At 41.2% G+C, this 18,221-nt stretch overlaps 1 protein-coding gene across 5 annotated transcripts in view; it reads right to left on the bottom strand.

The window, feature by feature from the left end:
- PRKG1 (protein kinase cGMP-dependent 1) overlaps positions 1–18,221 on the bottom strand; it is a 599,721-nt gene that overhangs the window by 467,099 nt on the left and 114,401 nt on the right. For all 5 annotated transcript variants that reach the window (XM_028729654.2, XM_028729658.2, XM_028729655.2 and 2 more), the window contains one exon: positions 12,818–12,984. In XM_028729654.2, coding sequence (XP_028585487.1) covers positions 12,818–12,984 — 167 coding nt within the window. The remainder of the gene's footprint in view (positions 1–12,817; positions 12,985–18,221) is intronic.

The following is an 18,221-nucleotide window of genomic DNA, read 5'->3' as shown; positions in this document are numbered from 1 at the left end:
CGACAACAACAACAGGGCACCTAACACTTATCATGCCAATGGCCACATTGCTGGCTAATCTTCCAAATAATGCCAGTGATGTGCATTTTAAAGTGAAAACTGACATAGCCAGTTTGTGGAAAGACACACAGGAAGACATAATGGTGACCACTCTTTCCTCTGTCAACCCATGCCAATCAGTAGAGGAGTGGAAGGAGGAGTGAAGTTCAACTTCTGTAGAGAGATATTTTCCTTCCTATTACACACTGGCCTGGATGGAAAGGTTCCTGGATGGGGAGAAATATATCCCTGTCCAGTGCTTTCCTTTCAAAAATGTTTCTCCTTCCCTTTGAATGCCACCACTCATGGAGCTCAGGCGACAGAAGGAGCAGCACAAATTTTACCGGGGGCTTGCGAGACATTAAAAGCATTTTGTTGGGCCTGATCAACATACTCTTCCACACCCTGGAAAAAAGCAATAGTTCCTGACTTGCAGCAGCTTTTCTTTCTCTTCCCATACTTCACAAAACGTATTTTCTTTCTTCTAACAATCCAATTCATAAAAGTTTATTCTTTCATTGTTACTGCTACTGATTAAAGTATTCTGTTGAATAATCATAATCATCAAACCCATTGAACCTGAATAGAAACACTTGCTGCAAGTGGTTGTGAGGATGAGAGGTTATTTATCTTTACTGTACAGAATATGAAGAGCATATTGCATAAATGAAATTTGATATTTCTGTTGCAAAGACAGCTTACTAACTTATTGATAGATTTATTATGCATTTTCAAAATTATTCTTAAATATATTTACCTTAATTAACTTAACATGCTTGCAGTTATATACAGTTTCTAAAGTAAAGTTTGTACCACATTGCATGATCCCCCCCCCAGTAAAATATGGTGTGGGAGCACACACTTCATTGGAAAGGCATGCAAGCAAATGCTTTTGAAGCAGCCTAAACTCTCAGCCTCCTTCTAGAAATCTGCAAGGCTGTTTCATATTCCCGTGCTAACTTTTTCCATATCAAAGTGAAAGTGGAGAGAGTCTCTGGGAAAACAGTCTCCCATCCCATTTTAGCAAATGGTACTATGTCAATTTTTTTCTGAGTGGTTCAGTCTCTTCCTTATTATTATTTCAAAGCTATGTAATGAATAAGGAGCTCTCTGTATGACTTCTACATCCTACCAAAACTGTTTATATGCATAAGGGCTTCAATTACATGTCAAAATATGCTGTCACTTTTTGTACCAAATCTCAGGCACTACTGCAGGAACTGTATAACTACTCCTTTGATTTCATGCATAATTTATGCTGATTTTCTTTTCTTGCAAGCTTTTCACACTACATTAACAAAAAGCTGATGGCTTTAAATCATAATACATTTTTTTAAAAAAAATTACTTGTGTTGCAAGAAAAGGAACAGAGACACATTTTTAGATATCATTTAACAATACTAACGAAACATTGTTTTGTTCCATGCTAGTAAAAATAAATAAAATAAAAATATCCATTGCCGTGAATCTAAACTACTACAAAAATAGCACAGCATAATCCAGCCACCGCAGCCAGCTCCTAAGAACGGAAGACGAGCCCTACTGGATCACACAAAGACCCATCTAGTCCAGTATCCCATTCTCACTGCGGCCACTAGATGCCTACAGGAAGTTTGCAACTGGTAATGGATACCCATCCAATGTCTATTGTTGTAGCTTTTGAATATAGAGTTTCATGGTCATCAGCTCACGTTCAGCCAAAGGCCATTTGAATCCTCCCCTCTCAGTACTATTATCTGTTCGTGGATATTATACCTGGCTGCAGAAAAGTGAGGCCCACTCCATCAGACTGAGGAGTTCAGTTGCCATTTGGTTCATCCTCTCCCAGCATATAGCAGCCATTCCACCTGACCATTAATCCTTAATGTAATGTTTCTGAATTTGCTGGGTTTTCCTGTTCCCACCCCATCCTTTCATTCTTTAGAATTATACTGAATCATGGGACACAAACCAGAACAAACCATAGACCAACCAAAGGCAGACATACTGTATTTTTCCGTGTATAAGACTAGGTTTTCTTCCTTAAAAATAAAGTCAAAAATTAGGGGGTGTCTCATACATGGATACATCTGCCCCCCCCCCCATTTTCTTATATCTGAGTCCCCAAAATAGGTGGCGTCTTATACATGGGGGCATCTTATAGACAGAAAAATACGTTAGTTGGCATGCAAGTGTGGGAATTCTCAACCCTCATCAGCTGGGAATCAGATAGAGAGGTGCAACAAATAGTGATCCCATCTTTCACCAGATGATTGCTGCTGGCAGTTATGCTTCCCATAGCCTGACTAACAGCTGTTTGGTAAGGAGGGGAGAGTGACTATGATGGGCAGGAAGGTGCACAGGGAAAGTTATTCATGCACACCTTCCTACCAATGTAAATTATACTCCCTGTTTAGCAGACGAATAGGGCACCAGGAAATCCTGGGTGGGTTGTGGGTTGTCCACCTATGTTGCAAATGATCATGATCTCTGTAACTGTCATTTCAGTATTTGCAAAGACTTTCCCTGAGCTAAATACCTTCACTTCCAATCAGTGCTGCAGAATGGAGGGTACAGTGGTACCTCGGGTTAAGTACTTAATTCGTTCCGGAGGTCCGTTCTTAACCTGAAACTGTTCTTAACCTAAAGCACCACTTTAGCTAATGGGGGCTCCAGCTGCTGCCGCGTTGCCAGAGCACGATTTCTGTTCTTATCCTGAAGCAAAGTTCTTAACCCGAGGTACTATTTCTGGGTTAGCGGAGTCTGTAACCTGAAGTGTCTGTAACCTGAAGCGTATGTAACCCGAGGTACCACTGTACACCTGAAATTCCAAATTATTTCCATGTCAGTTTGTGTCATATGATCTGTGCCATATGATCTGTGTTGCTATGCAGCAGCAACACATTGCTATTTTATGAAACACTCTGCTTCATCTCTGGTGTCCTATCTACTAAACAAAATTTCAACTGAACTATGTGCAGATTATGCACATAGATTATGCACGCAGTTTCTGCAATGTGGACAGAGAAAACAATCCTATCACCATCAGCATTAAGTTTGATGCTATTAATTACAAGATTCCATTTCCCTGTTCCGAAGTAAATTTGGGAGCCAGGCTCCTCCCTCCACCAGCAGTCACTTGGCAGTAGCCATCACATCAGGCTGCAGAAGAGGAAAGAGAAAGGACACTCTATTGGAGCCCCTAAAAAACCAGCAACTTTTGTTTCCTATTCTCTGAACGTTTTCACCCAAGCTGCTCATTAAAAGAACTTGCAACTAAGAACGTGCACAGGAGTTTCCTTACATTCCTTCTCAACCCTTTTCCTTTTTGTGTCATGCCTTTTTAGATTAGAAGCCCAATGTCAAGGGCTGCCTCTTTTTTGTGATCTGTAAAGCACTTTGAGGACTTTTTCTGACAGAAGGGCAGGATTAAAGAATATTTAAATAAACAAAATAAACAAAATCCCATATCTACCCTTGTTGACCCTGATCTTGCTTCAGTGAGTGAAAATGATTTGTGAGGAAGGTGATTACGAACGGAAAGACAACCAGAGAAGATCTGGAGCTCTGCCCGGTCCTTTCCCTGCTCCACTTCACAGTCTGCCCAGGCTAGTTTTTTTAAAGTCTTTTATTTTTTAAAAGATCACATAGGTCAACATAACATGGAATTTCAGCTAGTCTATCCTTTGTTCAAGCATTTTGTGAAGTAATGCAAACACCTCTAGTTTATGTATTTTCAATATAGGGATCTGATTTGCTTTAAAGCAAAATTTGATCTCTTCCTATGAACATCCAGTGCTAAAATAAAATATTATTAACTACTTGCCCTCATATTTCATGCAAACTGCAATTCTTGTGAAATAATATTTTAAAACTGTAAATTTATTTATATTGGCATTCATGAAGAAGCTTATAATAGGGCTATCATTTAAGTGATCAATTATATTGTTATGGGGGAATCACGATAATTCAGTTGTTAAATATGGCACACTAATGTAGACACCTTTGGAACAAGTGCAATAGGATAAAGATTTCTACTTCCAAAATGTGAAATAACACATTGATCCTCATTAGGAAGAAGCAACACCCACACATCTGATAGCTGTTAACCTAGTGCAGCCTTGGCGGTATTAAAATGCCGCACCATCTCTTCATAATGACCTTTGCGAATAGTTTAATTAAAAATAATGACTGAAGAAAGCTGAACATGTTTAGCAAAAGGAGGCACACAAATAAAGCAGAACAGTGAACTACTGCTTTGTATTAAGATAACAAAATGAAGTATAACTGAGCTCTGAGCTTCAGCTGTTTATTCTGTATCTAAACTAAGCAAAGATATTGGCGCAGGTGGGGAAAGTGTAGCCTTCAAGCTGTTATTGGACTACATCTCCCATCACTCCCTGACCATTGGCTATGCTTGCTGGGAATAATGGGAGGTGGAACCCAACAAAAGCTGGAAGGCCACAAGAAAACCAACCAAAAATTATTGCCTTGTGGCAACAATGGCAGGAAGCATGGTTTCGAATATCGCACAGAAATTTATTTCATGGACTTTAGAGTAAACATAACTACATTTCTTTGAAATGCTGTTGGAACACTGTAACAATGTTTTGGGCCGAGCATAATTGGAAAAAGGATAATTGGCTTTGGCCCCGGTGACTGTACGTGTCCAGCCCAATTTTGCTTTGTTTGCTCCTCAACTTTAAAAGTCTCCTTTCTTTCACTTCTCCCTTTTCTGTGTCAGCTTCAGCATTCTAGCAGAATTTCAGACTTGTGAGAGGTCATGGAGAATTAGCTTGATGCTTTCAAGCAGTCTCCAGAGGACATTTACTCACACCGCACACACAAACCTTCCAGCACTTTATTCGCTCTAGGACACGGTTGCTAAGTTACCTCCAGGTATTGCTCAGGTTCATGGGGTGTGACAGCCTCAGCTGATGCTTTAAAGCAGGTGCACAGAAATGAAAACCAACCATCCCACAACTGCAAAGTCTTCGCTATCCTGAACTTTCAACTTCCTAGAAATAAATCTAATTTCTTGCAATGGGAACTAAATGGCAATGTCACTGAAGTGAAGGTATGTATGCTGGTCCACCCATGATGTGCACTTAGGCGGGTAGTGACCCTATGGGAACCATGACTATCACTGCCATCAGTGGCAGAGAAGCAGAGAGATTTCACCGGAAGCTGGGTATGCTTATGACCTTGAGCTCCATGGGAGATACATGGGATAGAAATGTAATACAGGCATCACCCTCCCCACCCCCTTAGGTGCATCCAAGTCTCTGCAAAATTAATAAATAAATAGGCTGGCTTTCCCTCCTGCCTGGAAGTCGCTCAGAGCTGCTGCCCAAGCAAGGGAAGGGCTACAGCGCTTTCAAAACTGCCAAGTCTTGAAGTAGCTGGAGCCCTCCTGGTGCACAGAGGGAGAGGTGCCTCAGCTTGGCTTCTGACCACCTGCTTGTTCACTCGCCTGTCTTCTGGCCAGGGCAGCACATTCGTCTTCCACCTGTCTCTGTCTGGTGCCCCATCTGGGCGGCGCTCCATGCCCATCTGTGGCATGTTGCAGCTAGTGTGCTTTGGGGTGGAGCCTGCACACACGCAGAGCACCCCGATCCCCCGCTTGGGAATGAGGCACCAACTCTCTCTCTCTCTCCCTGACTTTGCTCATGCTTGGGATTGGGGGGAAAGTGGAGGGGGCAGAAGTTCAACCTGCCTAGCCCAACCTCATCCCCCTGACACTCGCCTGGTCCACCTCACTCCCCCTGCCCCCACCACTGCCTCTCCGCACACTGGGAGAGTCGCCAACTTCCAAGTCTACTTACTCTGGAGTCATGTTGTGCACTCTCTCTATCTCTCTCCTCCTCACAGTCCCTCCTTATAAAGTGGGGTGCTCCCCATTTTATGCAATTGCACTTATCATGCAGGGGCCTGGAATGTAAGCCATGCGTAAGTGGGGGGAAGCCTGCAATGATAACAATAAGCGAAGTACAAATGGAGCATGTCCTATCTCATTTCATGCACAAACAGCACAACCCTTATGGAAGCATGGTTGCTGTTATTCATGGTTGCTTCTACACTGCTCTGTTAACGCATCCAATGACCATGACTAGGGGCAGTGCATGGCTACTTCATACCATTCCAGTGACAGTCATCCTTATCAGGGAAAAAGTGCAGGTTTGCATAAGCACTTTAGTCCTACCTTTCAGACTTTTCTCTCTTTTTTCCAGTCCTGGTTTTTAAAAGACTTAGCACATGCTAGGCATCATAAAATACTAATGTGTATCATAATCACCAATGAGAAGTGGGAGGTCAGAAGACGATTGGGAAAAAAATCGTTGACAGGTTGAGGGGAAAGTGTTTGCCAGAATTCATGCTAATAAATGCCATGCTTCTTCACTGAGTGCTCTTATGGGGAATGTATAACCACAACAAACACATCCTGTTTATGATATTGTTTTTTGCATGGTGTTATACAACTAATCTCTCATGCAGAAACATGACCAACACTGCCAAAAGTGTAATAACAAAACACTGCTAAAAATCAAGTGGGTTTAGGAAAATTCAGACAAGCTAATAACACAATCATCAAAACCAAAATTATGTATTGAAATTGCAAACACTCATGGGCGTAGACAATAACAATAAAGAAAAATATTGGTAGTTATGCAATATCAGTAATACAATGTAATACCTCTATGTAACTAATTTCCCTTTTAAACATAATGGGTGGGATTCACCTAACAAGCTCCATCGGCAAAAGCCCTGCGAAGAACAATCACCCTCTCCTCCCCCATGTGCCCCCTGCCCACATATAGAGGGAGGAAAGGGGAAATAGTTCTGTCTAGCAAGCTGAAATGCTTGCACACAGTGGCGGAGCTTCATGCTCCAGCACCGGGGGTGGAGAGCAGGCGGGGGCAGGGCTGGCGTGTGTCCCAGGGGTGGGGCGCACCGCCCAAAGGGGTGGGACATGCATCCTGGGGGCAGGGCGCGCGTTCTGGGGGCGGGGCGCCTAGTGCAGGGGGGGCAGCCACGATGGAACCCCACCGGGATTGTGCTTCCGGGGGCAGTGCGCTCCCCCCGCCCCCTTTTCCTCCATCAGTGTTTGCACACACTGGAAATACATCATAATGCAACATAATGAATTCCACCCAGTGTATTCTCTTGGATGCATAGCCATCCCTTGCACCATTGTCCACAGAAAAGTAAAGTAATTCATTTAATAAAGCAGTAGAACATGTTACTGCTTGGTACACGTTAAGGAAGAAACAGCAAGTGAGGAAACAAGGATAACACAAGATTCATAAGAAGATAAGAAAAGTCTGCTGGATCGGACCAGTGACCCATCTAGTCCAGAATCCTCACAGAGCTTAATCACTGGGAAATTGTTGCTAGATAGTGTGTGTTAGGGAGGAGGCCTGCTTGATTGCCCCACTTTGCAGAAGAGAACTAGAGTTGATGCACCTTTGTCCCCTTTATAATATTCCATAAAATATAAAGATACATTGCCGTATAATTTTACAGGCAATGTATCTAGTGTACACTTCAGTCTTTACTCTATATACTGGAGTTATTGCACTAGAGATGCAGTTGTGGACATCATAAACATTTTAGCATGCAGAGCTTAGAATGTCTGTAAGCTGCACCTTTGGGTTTTGTAAACTCCACAGCAGCAATTAGAGTTTACATATGCTGCAAACTGCATACAGATTTCTAAAACTGTTTGAAGAAAATTCATTAGGGGCTGCAGAAAGGAGAACGTTCATCTATGCACCAATTTCTATTGCAGTTGAAAAGCAGATTGGCCCCCTCTGAATAATTGTTTCTTAAAAATAGTTTGAGGTCTGCTGCTGATATGTGTTGTGCAGGAAAATAAGGAAAGAGGAAAGTATGGGAGGCTGGTCCACTTTGGATCCCTGCTAAAAGTTGATCCAGGAAGACCCTGGAATTATGGAGCTCAACATTTTGAGAAGCTTAAAGAACAAAAACTGTGTTTTCTACCAGATGTAGTGAAGGTAGAAGGGAGACACTTCTGGAAGTGTTTCTAAGGTTCCACTCAAATGTTGAAACACAAAATATGTCAGCTAATTAAATATATGCTCCTCTGTGTGGTAAATGAGTACATCATAAACAGTATATTCTGCAGGTAGTCATAAATCAGTGACACACAAGTAAGCTCTAGTGCAAATGTATATTACCAGTGAAACCAAGCATTTGATCTTGCTACCATCACATCACTATACTGTAGTTGCCATTATTCATTACTTTGTTTAATTTCTTTATAATTTCATTTTCAGTACGCAGATACACCTAGACTGGTTAAGCCAGATAAATTCCAGAAGCCTGAAAGCATTCTCTGCATTATCACATCTGGTGACCATCAAAAGACTGGGCTGTACTTCCCAGTAACAGCTAGCTGATGTTGCAGGGACCTTACAACTCTATGGGAGCCAATAGTACTGTGGCACATGAATTCTTACAATCTAGGTTAGCACTAATTCCCAACCTTTTTAAGGTTCTCAATTTATTGCAAGATCTCTGTAGAAACTGGACCCCATTTATATCTCTATATTGACCCAGTCTGCCAAACCATGGCTTAGTGTGAATAGGAAGCTTTGTAGATTTCCAGAGATAAGATAGCAACTGCTTTACTCCTGCCCTCTTGCCTCTACTGCACAACTGTGAGGTAAGCCATGGATTGGCTTAACATTACATCGTTCAAAACCAGGCTCCTGGTTTATCTCACTCTAGACCAATCATGGTCCATCTGTATTAATTTACGAAGCCCTGTACCTTAGGAACAGCCAAAACCCTTATATCCCAACTCAGTCATCAATATATGTCATTGGCTAGCTCTGGAGTTGGAAAGGCTCATCAGACAATAAGAACCCAAGTCTTTAGTGTCATTGGCCTAGTCTTGTGGAATGCTCTGCCACTAGAGATTCAGCTGGTGCCTTCTGTTTCAGCTTTTAACAACACCTGCTGAAAGTACTTCTGTGCCACCAGTCCTATGGAGAAAATTATGCAATCCTCTTTTCATAATAGTTAGCTGATGGCTCTTGACTTTAAGCATTTACATTGTTTTTATTATATGTTGATATTGTTGTAAATTGCTTTGATATTTTTTATGATACAGTGGTACACAAGCATTTATAAATAAATAATAGAAAAATTTAATTTTGAAAAGTACTTCCGTTTCATATAAAATTAAGATGTGCCCATGCCCATGCATTTTAACACATCCAGATGCTGGAAGAGCTCATTTACAAAGTACCGGTAGTTGCTATTTCACCTAGGATGATGCTGCATAATTGTGTCAAGTGTTAAGTGTTCCCGAAAGTATAACTCGAATTGGGGGCAACACTTACAGGGGAGAATCACTAGGTGGGAGGAAGAGGTGCATAACCCTCCAGCACTCACTGATTCTTCTCTGCAAAAGTCCCATCCCTGAGACCATTTCCCCCCTACCTGTGCTTATTTCTAGTCTCAGAGACTGCCAGGATGAGGGAAGGTAATAAAAATGTCCTGGAGACTTTTGTAGCGTGAGGATTAAAGGTAAAGGTACCCCTGCCCGTACGGGCCAGTCTTGCCAGACTCTAGGGTTGTGCGCCCATCTCACTCAAGAGGCCGGGGGCCAGCACTGTCCGAAGACACTTCCGGGTCACGTGGCCAGCGTGACAAGCTGCATCTGGCGAGCCAGCGCAGCACACGGAACGCCGTTTACCTTCCCGCTAGAAAGCGGTCCCTATTTATATACTTGCACCCGGAGGTGCTTTCGAACTGCTAGGTTGGCAGGCGCTGGGACCGAGCGACGGGAGCGCACCCCGCCGCGGGGATTCAAACCGCCGACCTGACGATCGGCAAGCCCTAGGCGCTGAGGCTTTAACCCACAGCGCTACCCGTGTCCCTTAGCGTGAGGATTAAGCACTCTTAATTGAACCTGAAGTTCTCCTCTGCCAGTGTCACGTAAATATCAATAAAATACTAACATTTTGAGAAACACCATTATTTCCTGGTAACGTATTTTTTTTGTTCTCATATATCATGCCAATGGAAATTATGAAGTTACTGTTTCGTATATGAAACTGCAACACAAAATTTGTTAGTACTGCTTCCTACACAGTGTGGAAAAATTGCAATCATAACCACCACACTTACCTGGGAGTAAACCCTATTTAATTTGATAGGACTTAAATCTGAGTAGACATAGTTAGGATTGAGCTACCAAGTTCAGGGACCTCTCTCAGTCACCAATTCATAATGCACAACATTGTTCTAGTCAAGCATGCATTCCCAAAGCTGAAAGAAAAACAAAACTGCTCTTGGACAAAAGGGCTTAGCCTTAAAAGGATAGGAAAACAAACTTACGACAGCAGCTTTTTTAAAAAAGTGATGTAAGAGTAGCATTAAGGTTTTGGAATAAAATTACATTTCAAAGCATAATTTGTAACTTTGAGGCTCCTTTTATTTATTTAAGCAACCAAAACAAGGAAGGGCATGATTGACACAGGCAAAGTTAAACATTGTTCCATAGATTTCAACAGGTGAGTAAGTATGTGCTTAAATTTCTGTCATTGAAAACATTTAACTAAAAATGCTTCAATCCGGGCTGGACCATTTTACCCAGAAAATCAATATACTACACAATATTGTAATAATCGGTCCATTTTTTTCACATCAAACCAGAAAGCTAGAGACTTATGGGAGATGCACTGAGCCCCGTAAAAACTCTACAATCCAACCCTTAGCAAGCAGCCTTAAATATCTTGGAAATCCATGGTATTAGGTTGTGACCAGAAAATGTATCAATTTGCCTGGGTTGTTTACTGGTGCAAAAAACCCCACAAACATGAACAAAAATCTGCCAAATTAGACCCTTTGATAATGACAAATAAAACATGTATAAATGCAGTGCCAACAACTGCACCACCAGCTGTTTTCAAAGGTGTTGAAAACACAAGGAGAAAACTCAGTTCTCAGAAGCCTGTCATATTCTCTGAAATTAAATTGTTATACAGGAAACAGATAGATTATTAAACCTATCTTGGGCCCTTGAGACTGTAAAGCTCTTCAGTTCCTCCTTTCAGAACATCTGACAGTGCTGTAGCAACATGATAAAACTTCTTACATCATGTAATACAAATTAAGGATAAGAACAATATTTTGCAATTAAGTGATACTTATAATGCATGAAGCTATCAAGGTACTTTATAATCAGCAATCTTAGTATTAAAAACACTGCACTAAGTGATAATTTTTCACTTTTCTGATCCCTTAAAATGAATGATCTATATGTAGTAATGTCAACAGGTCATTTCAAGTTTTCAAATACAGGTCTTCAAATTTCTCGTTTTTTGACAGTCTAAAACTACAGTCACTACCTTCTTATGTTGTGTATTCCAAAGATGACAACAGGATTCCACATGTAACCAAATAGTTAAAGAGATGATAGGGTATGATTGGGCTGCCATATGCCTGGATTTCCTCAGACATTACCAGGATTTCAAACGTGGAATTCAGGTCCGAGGGGGATTTCTGAAAGGCGGCACTTTGTCCTGGATCTTAGGCAAATCAATCGCATTATTTCAGCTTTTTTTTTAAGGGGAAAAAAAAAGCTTGGGATGTCCTGGTTTTTACTTTTTGAAATAAGACAACCCTAGGGTATGATCAAAGTATTAAGTCCGCTTTCCAGTTTAGAATTTCACAGAAACTGTGAATCATCCCCAGATCTGAAAACATCATGCAAACGTGATTAAAATATACATCTAGATAATACGCATAGTGGAATTTCCTAAGCAGTTCTGCAATGTGTGTGCCTTTCACTCAGCTGAATATGCACAATATAGCAGTGTTCTAAACTGTTATATTGGGAAGCAATCCTCAGGGTGTGTCTGTATCAACTTCTGCCCGTGTAGTCCAATCCATTCACTCAATATGTACTCTAGCCCTGCACCCAATCTGCAGATAAGTGTGTTCACAACCTCTGTATAGCAGCAGGGCACCACACACCACCACATGGTTTCTCACTCAAAGTGAAAGAGACTAGATTTGCAACACTCTCACTTCCTCGGTATTGTTCAAAACAATGCACTGTAATCAGGGTGGGTTACCTGTAGCCCTAATGACCAGGAGTGGGCAGATATGGGTCTACCGCAAGATCTCTGGGTAATTTGAAATAGACAAGGAGTTCTTAGTTGTTGTTATTTAAGAACAGCAGAAAAAAGATGTGTTTCCCCTCCCACCCTAAATTATAGCACTGAAATGAAGAATCTTTGAAGGTAACAAGGAGTGGACTATGAGCTACAGGCAGTTCTAGAACTCAAAACAAGTCCTGGGCTTAGAATTCTTTACATCTAAGTGTGTGTCTTTTGCACTAGGCTCTGGCTCATAAATCTCAGGGTTCGAGCAAAGAACAAAGAAGATCGCTCAAATATGAATTCTGCCCACCCTTGTACCAGGTGTTGTAGGACTCCAGTTCCATCAGCCTCAGCCATCAGGACCAATGGTCAAGGATAATAGGAGACTGAGGCCAATAATTACCTGGAATGCCACAGATTCCCCAACCCTGAATTGGTGTAAGTGCAGATGCACCACAGTCTTACTGATATAGTTAAAGATGAATTCTAGTAGTACCATACTGGGTATGAAAGCAACATGCAATGAGTGGAAACCCTTTATAAGAGTACCATTGCCTCCTCTAGCCACTATGGAATGTTCCATGTAATGTAGCGATAGTCCCTCTGGAAGCAGCTAAGAGGGAAAACATATATATAGATGAATAAACAGCTGTACGACATACCTTCCATGACATATACCAGTGAACCGACATCTCCCTCTTTGATAATGCAACTGTCCTTGCCATATTCCACTGGATACATACAATCCACAATCTCCTGGATCTGTGACAGTTCTAGATTCTTCATGAAGTCATTGTCAAGAATAGCTTCCTTTATTAGATCCTTTGACCTATGGAGAGAAAGGAAAGATATGTCAAAATGTGCTAATCAACACCCAAAAGCAGCATGTGCGAATGTGAAATATATATTTTTTTAAAAAAATTCTTACTTTTTAGTTTTGGAAAATACTTATAACAAACTATTCACACCACCCACACCCACACACCCCATTCCATGCATATACAATACAACTTATTCACAAAATCTAAATCTAGAAGCAGGGGAGTGGGGGTGGGAAGTGGGGTGCTGAACACCTGTATGTTCAGAATTTGTTTTTAAGATTGACCTTTCCTGTTTATGAACCACAAGAGAAGAATAGTTATGCAAATACTGTCACTACTTAGTCTATGCTTAGCACCCATTGAAACAGAATGTACATAATCTGGGGACTTGTTAATTGTTCTAAGTCAAAAATACAAAAAACTGCAATCATGTTGTAGGAATAAAGCAGTCTAAAATTCAGACATCTCTTCAAGAAAAACTATACTGTTATGAACAACAATAACTTCATGTACTAACTCCCACCAACTTTACCTCAGCAGTTCCCCCAGCATCAAATACCAAAAATTATAGAAGTGTCTTAGTTATATAAAAACTTCTTTAAAGGTTTGAGGTCATCTGGTTTTAATGAAAGAAATATAGAGTAACCACATAGCTTTTTATAATTATATTTTTCAATAACTGTTAAAAGGACTATGTTCTTCCCAGTGGTACTTGTAATAGTTCTGTAGTTTTTGAATAACCTTTCAAAAATCCCCATAGTTCAGTATCTCAACAATGCAGGTAGGACCAATCCCTTTGTTTTTTCATAATGTTTTACAAAGCTTTTAATGAAGCATCAGCATAAGACTTGAAGAATTATCTACTACTCTGAATCACTCAAGCACAAATGTTAACTGTGCTCTAGTCATCATAATTTACATATTGAATTTCCCCCAGTATGTCTATCAAATCTATCTTTATCCATCTGATAATACAGTGAACAACATAAAGATTACAGACAATAATTGTTTAAAAGCTTCTTAAGGGATTTTGTGCAAATGAGCATCTGAAAATTATAAATGTGAACAAACAGGGGCTTAAAGAACATAATTTATAAATGGTAACATTCAAAAGATAAATATCATACATCCATGTGTATTTGTGAGATTCTTCGTTAATTTTGTTTGCCAAAACCTGCCTTTAGTTATTATTTAAATATATGCCAAATAAATATTTTATGGTCTCAAGGTAGCTTCAACATTAAGGGAGAGCATGTGGGTGACTGTAAAGGTAAAGGTACCCCTGCCCGTACGGGCCAGTCTTGACAGACTCTAGGGTTGTGCGCCCATCTCACTCTAGAGGCCGGGGGCCAGTGCTGTCCGGAGACACTTCCAGGTCACGTGGCCAGCGTGACATCGCTGCTCTGGCGAGCCAGAGCCGCACACGGAACACCGTTTACCTTCCCGCTAGTAAGCGGTCCCTATTTATCTACTTGCACCCGGGGGTGCTTTCGAACTGCTAGGTTGGCAGACGCTGGGACCAAACAACGGGAGTGCACCCCGCCGTGGGGATTCGAACCGCTGACCTTTCGATCGGCAAGCCCTAGGCGCTGAGGCTTTTACCCACAGCGCCACCCGCGTCCCCATGAAATAGCACTTCACATACAATGTGTGGAGCAGAAACGTCTGCTGTTTCCTAGATTCTCCAACCAACCAGGGGAGAGAAGGTTGGCTGGTTTAATTGCTTAGAGAACTATGTATTGAAGGTTGTTTTCCCCCTCTCAGTTTTTCCCCAAAAAACTTATACAGGGGTAGGAAACTTGTGGCTCTCCTGGTGTTGCTGGGGAGTACAAGGTAGTGTTATGAATTTGGGACTCTTCTAACCCCTGGATCCAGCAAAGGTTAACATATAAGCCAGGCTATCCTCCTGTGTTGAGGTGATAGCCTGGATGAGGTCCTGCTTCTCCCATAGCCATAGCCTTGGATTCCACAGAAATCAGGTCTCTCTCTCTCTCTCTCTCTCTCTCTCTCTCTCTCTCTCTCTCTACCTTTCTAGCCTGCTGGTTTTGCTTCTGGCTTCTAGCTCACATCACTCAACTCTCCAAAAATCTGGCCTTTTGTCTTTTTAACAAACAGACAGTTGAGGGAAGGAGACCCACTCGTTTTTTTCCCTCTGGCACAGAGCCACTCCCTTTGTTACCTTAACGACCCATACTTACTTAGTGGACCATTACAAGGCTGGGCTGGCTATTCCAGCAATTGAATCCATGCTGCATCCAGGAATTTGAAGCGGGGCTCAAGCCTACAGCCTACTTTCCCCCCCCCAAAAAAACACCTCATAACAATATTATACATAGCCTTCTAAATAAGGGGCACCCATCTAGGAGCAATGGTCTTTGTAATGAGTTACAATTTGTTGTTACTTCATTCATAGCACCGAGCTGATCATCAGGTCATTCAGCATAAGTAAGCTCATCCTCAAGCTTTGTATGTTCTCATGCTGTTACACTCAGACTCTCCAAGTGACCCTATTTTCCAGGGACAGTCCCAAATCTACAGAAGCCATCCTGGTTTCCGATTTGATCCTGGAATGTGCCACTTTTTCTTAGAACACCCCTACCTTCATTGGAGAAATGTTGGAGGGTATGGAATAGGACCCATGGCTTTTTCCCAGCCGGAACTCACCTGAATTCAGTTCCAGAACCTCTCAGGTGGGCGCCATGGCCATTCTAAGAGAATGAGGGAGGTGCTCGTGGTGAGTTCCAGCACCTCTTTTTCTAGAAAAATAGCACTGGACGTCGCTATTTTCACCAGAAATGTTGGAGAGTATGTACGCTGCCCTATCAGATAGTCTGTTGCAATCATATTCTAATCACCTCACAAAACTGTACACCTTGGCATTTTAACAGCACAAACTATAAGTATTGTTCTTTTATATATATAAAAAAATACAGATAATGTAATCTGTTACTCTTCCAAAAAGATATGCAAGTCAGTCTTTCAATACTATCTCCTCTGCAGTGCCTCTGGGGACATCTCTGCATGCTGTCACTTTGGTTAGCTGCTGAACCAGTCTGGATCATACAGCACATGCTCAGCCATGCCAGCTGCTAGAGCTAGACATGGCCAGGAGTCTAAGTGGCATGCATAATTATATTTAATGCATCGCATAGTCTCTACCCCCCAAATTGATATGGTAGAAGCATCTTCACAAGAAAACCAGGGTAATCTATTTGAGAACAAAGCCACATTGCTCTTCTTCCATAATAACAGTCAACTTTCAATCTAAGAGCAAAATATTAAATTTAGAATATGTATACAGTTCCAACATAAATGTATGTTTACTCAGAAGTAAGTCAGTGTTCACTGGGGCTTACTCCCAGGTAAGTGTGCATAGCTTTAGGTTATTAACATTTCTTTCCAGTATGTCCTTCAAGTTTCAACCACAATACCAAGATCTTTGTTCTTTTATTCTTTTAAAATTCATTCTTGTAACCTTTCATTGAAAGTACAGGAACTGCCTTCTCCCTGATCTTCCTTTAGTTTAGTACATCTTTCTCAAATTCTGGTCAGTAGGATTATTTGCCTTGTTAGCTGTGCAGACTGCATAAAAATTATTCTCAGTTATCTCCACTAGCTATTCTTCTGTCTTTGATCAAATATAAACTGTTTTCCAGTTCTGTATACCTTGACCCACTGTGACCTTTGACTGACATCTCTGGCTCAGTTCAGACATGATGGCAAACTAGTACGATTTGGCACTATGTTGAAGAGCTTGGAATTAGGCATGTGTTCAAAGATTCTCTCTTATCTTCCCCCTTGCACATGGAAATTCCTCCCAAACTTGCAAATTATGGTTTGTGCTAGTCCTGCAAGCTGGGATTTTAGACAAAAATTGTAAACAAACAATACTTTACTGACAATGACAACAACGAAAGGTTCCTGTAGTAATTGGACAACTGCACCCCAGACAAATCCCACAAGCATATTAAATATTATGCACAGTATTTTTTTATATAAACTTGCTGCTAACATAAACTTCAAATCGAGCATTTGGGGGGGATTGAAAAGCTCTGCAGAAAGAAGTGAACTGAAGCACACCTAAATATTTAAGGCCACATTTCTTGCTAGTAAAATGATACAGCTTCTCAAACAATGACACTACTAGGGTTGGTCTACGGAGGGTCCTACATTCACTGAACAAAATATATTTGCCCTTTGATTATAATGAGACCTCTAAGCAGTTTACAAAAATGATAGTGCCACATTAATGACACAGGTCATAATGTGTTTTCTTTCTTCTTCATTTTAAACTTTTTCTACAATGGCTGCACCGTTGCTGGTGAAGCAAAGATCCAGAATGATATGTCCACCTTTTTTTTATTGACCCGTGTGCCGCTGGGTCTCCTCAAACCCATTATCATCACCACTGCTCCCCAAATATTACACTGGCAGGGATTTTCATGTAAAACACAAACAAATGTTGTGCATTTTACTAAAAAGTTATTATATATAATGTAATATACAATGATCACACTGCAAAATATGTCGGTGTAGACAAGTGCTTTGTAGAACAGCTGCAATTATACTGTTTCTTTGTACAACCAAGTGATGGTTCTTGATAATAGCAGCATCATTAAAATGGAATCTAAACCAAATTTCCCTCAAAATTCACACCAGCAAATTCCATGTGAAAGTGATATTTGCATCTCAAGACTTCCCTGTTAAAACAGTTTTAGAGTTGGCATCTCTCTCATACACTCTCTCTCTCTCACACACACACACATCATTTGTGAGCAACTCTTCTACAACTGGCAATAAAAGCTCTATGTGCTCATAGTTTCCATATACAGTGGTACCTCGGGTTACATACGCTTCAGGTTACAGACTCCGCTAACCCAGAAATAGTGCTTCAGGTTAAGAACTTCAGGGTGAGAACAGAAATTGTGCTCCGGCGGCGTGGCAGCAGTAGGAGGCCCCATTAGCTAAAGTGGTGCTTCAGGTTAAGAACAGATTCAGGTTAAGAACGGACCTCTGGAACGAATTAAGTACTTAACCCGAGGTACCACTGTATTGATTTCATGTAATCTCACACTTAAAACCACAATTTTATCATTTGATTCAATTTAAAAAGTTGATCATGTTTCTCCTAAGTCCCATCTTATATCGCTCAGTTCATTCATCCTATCATGTACTTTAGTCAAAAGAACAACAGCAGAAGTGTAGTAGCGGTGGAAGAATCGTTTTGCCTTACTTAGTTGTACAG

This window comes from Podarcis muralis, chromosome 6 (assembly GCF_964188315.1).
Source record: "Podarcis muralis chromosome 6, rPodMur119.hap1.1, whole genome shotgun sequence".
NCBI lineage: Eukaryota > Metazoa > Chordata > Lepidosauria > Squamata > Lacertidae > Podarcis > Podarcis muralis.
The sequence above is the reverse complement of the archived record's forward strand: the minus strand, read 5'-3'. Positions and strand labels throughout refer to the sequence as shown.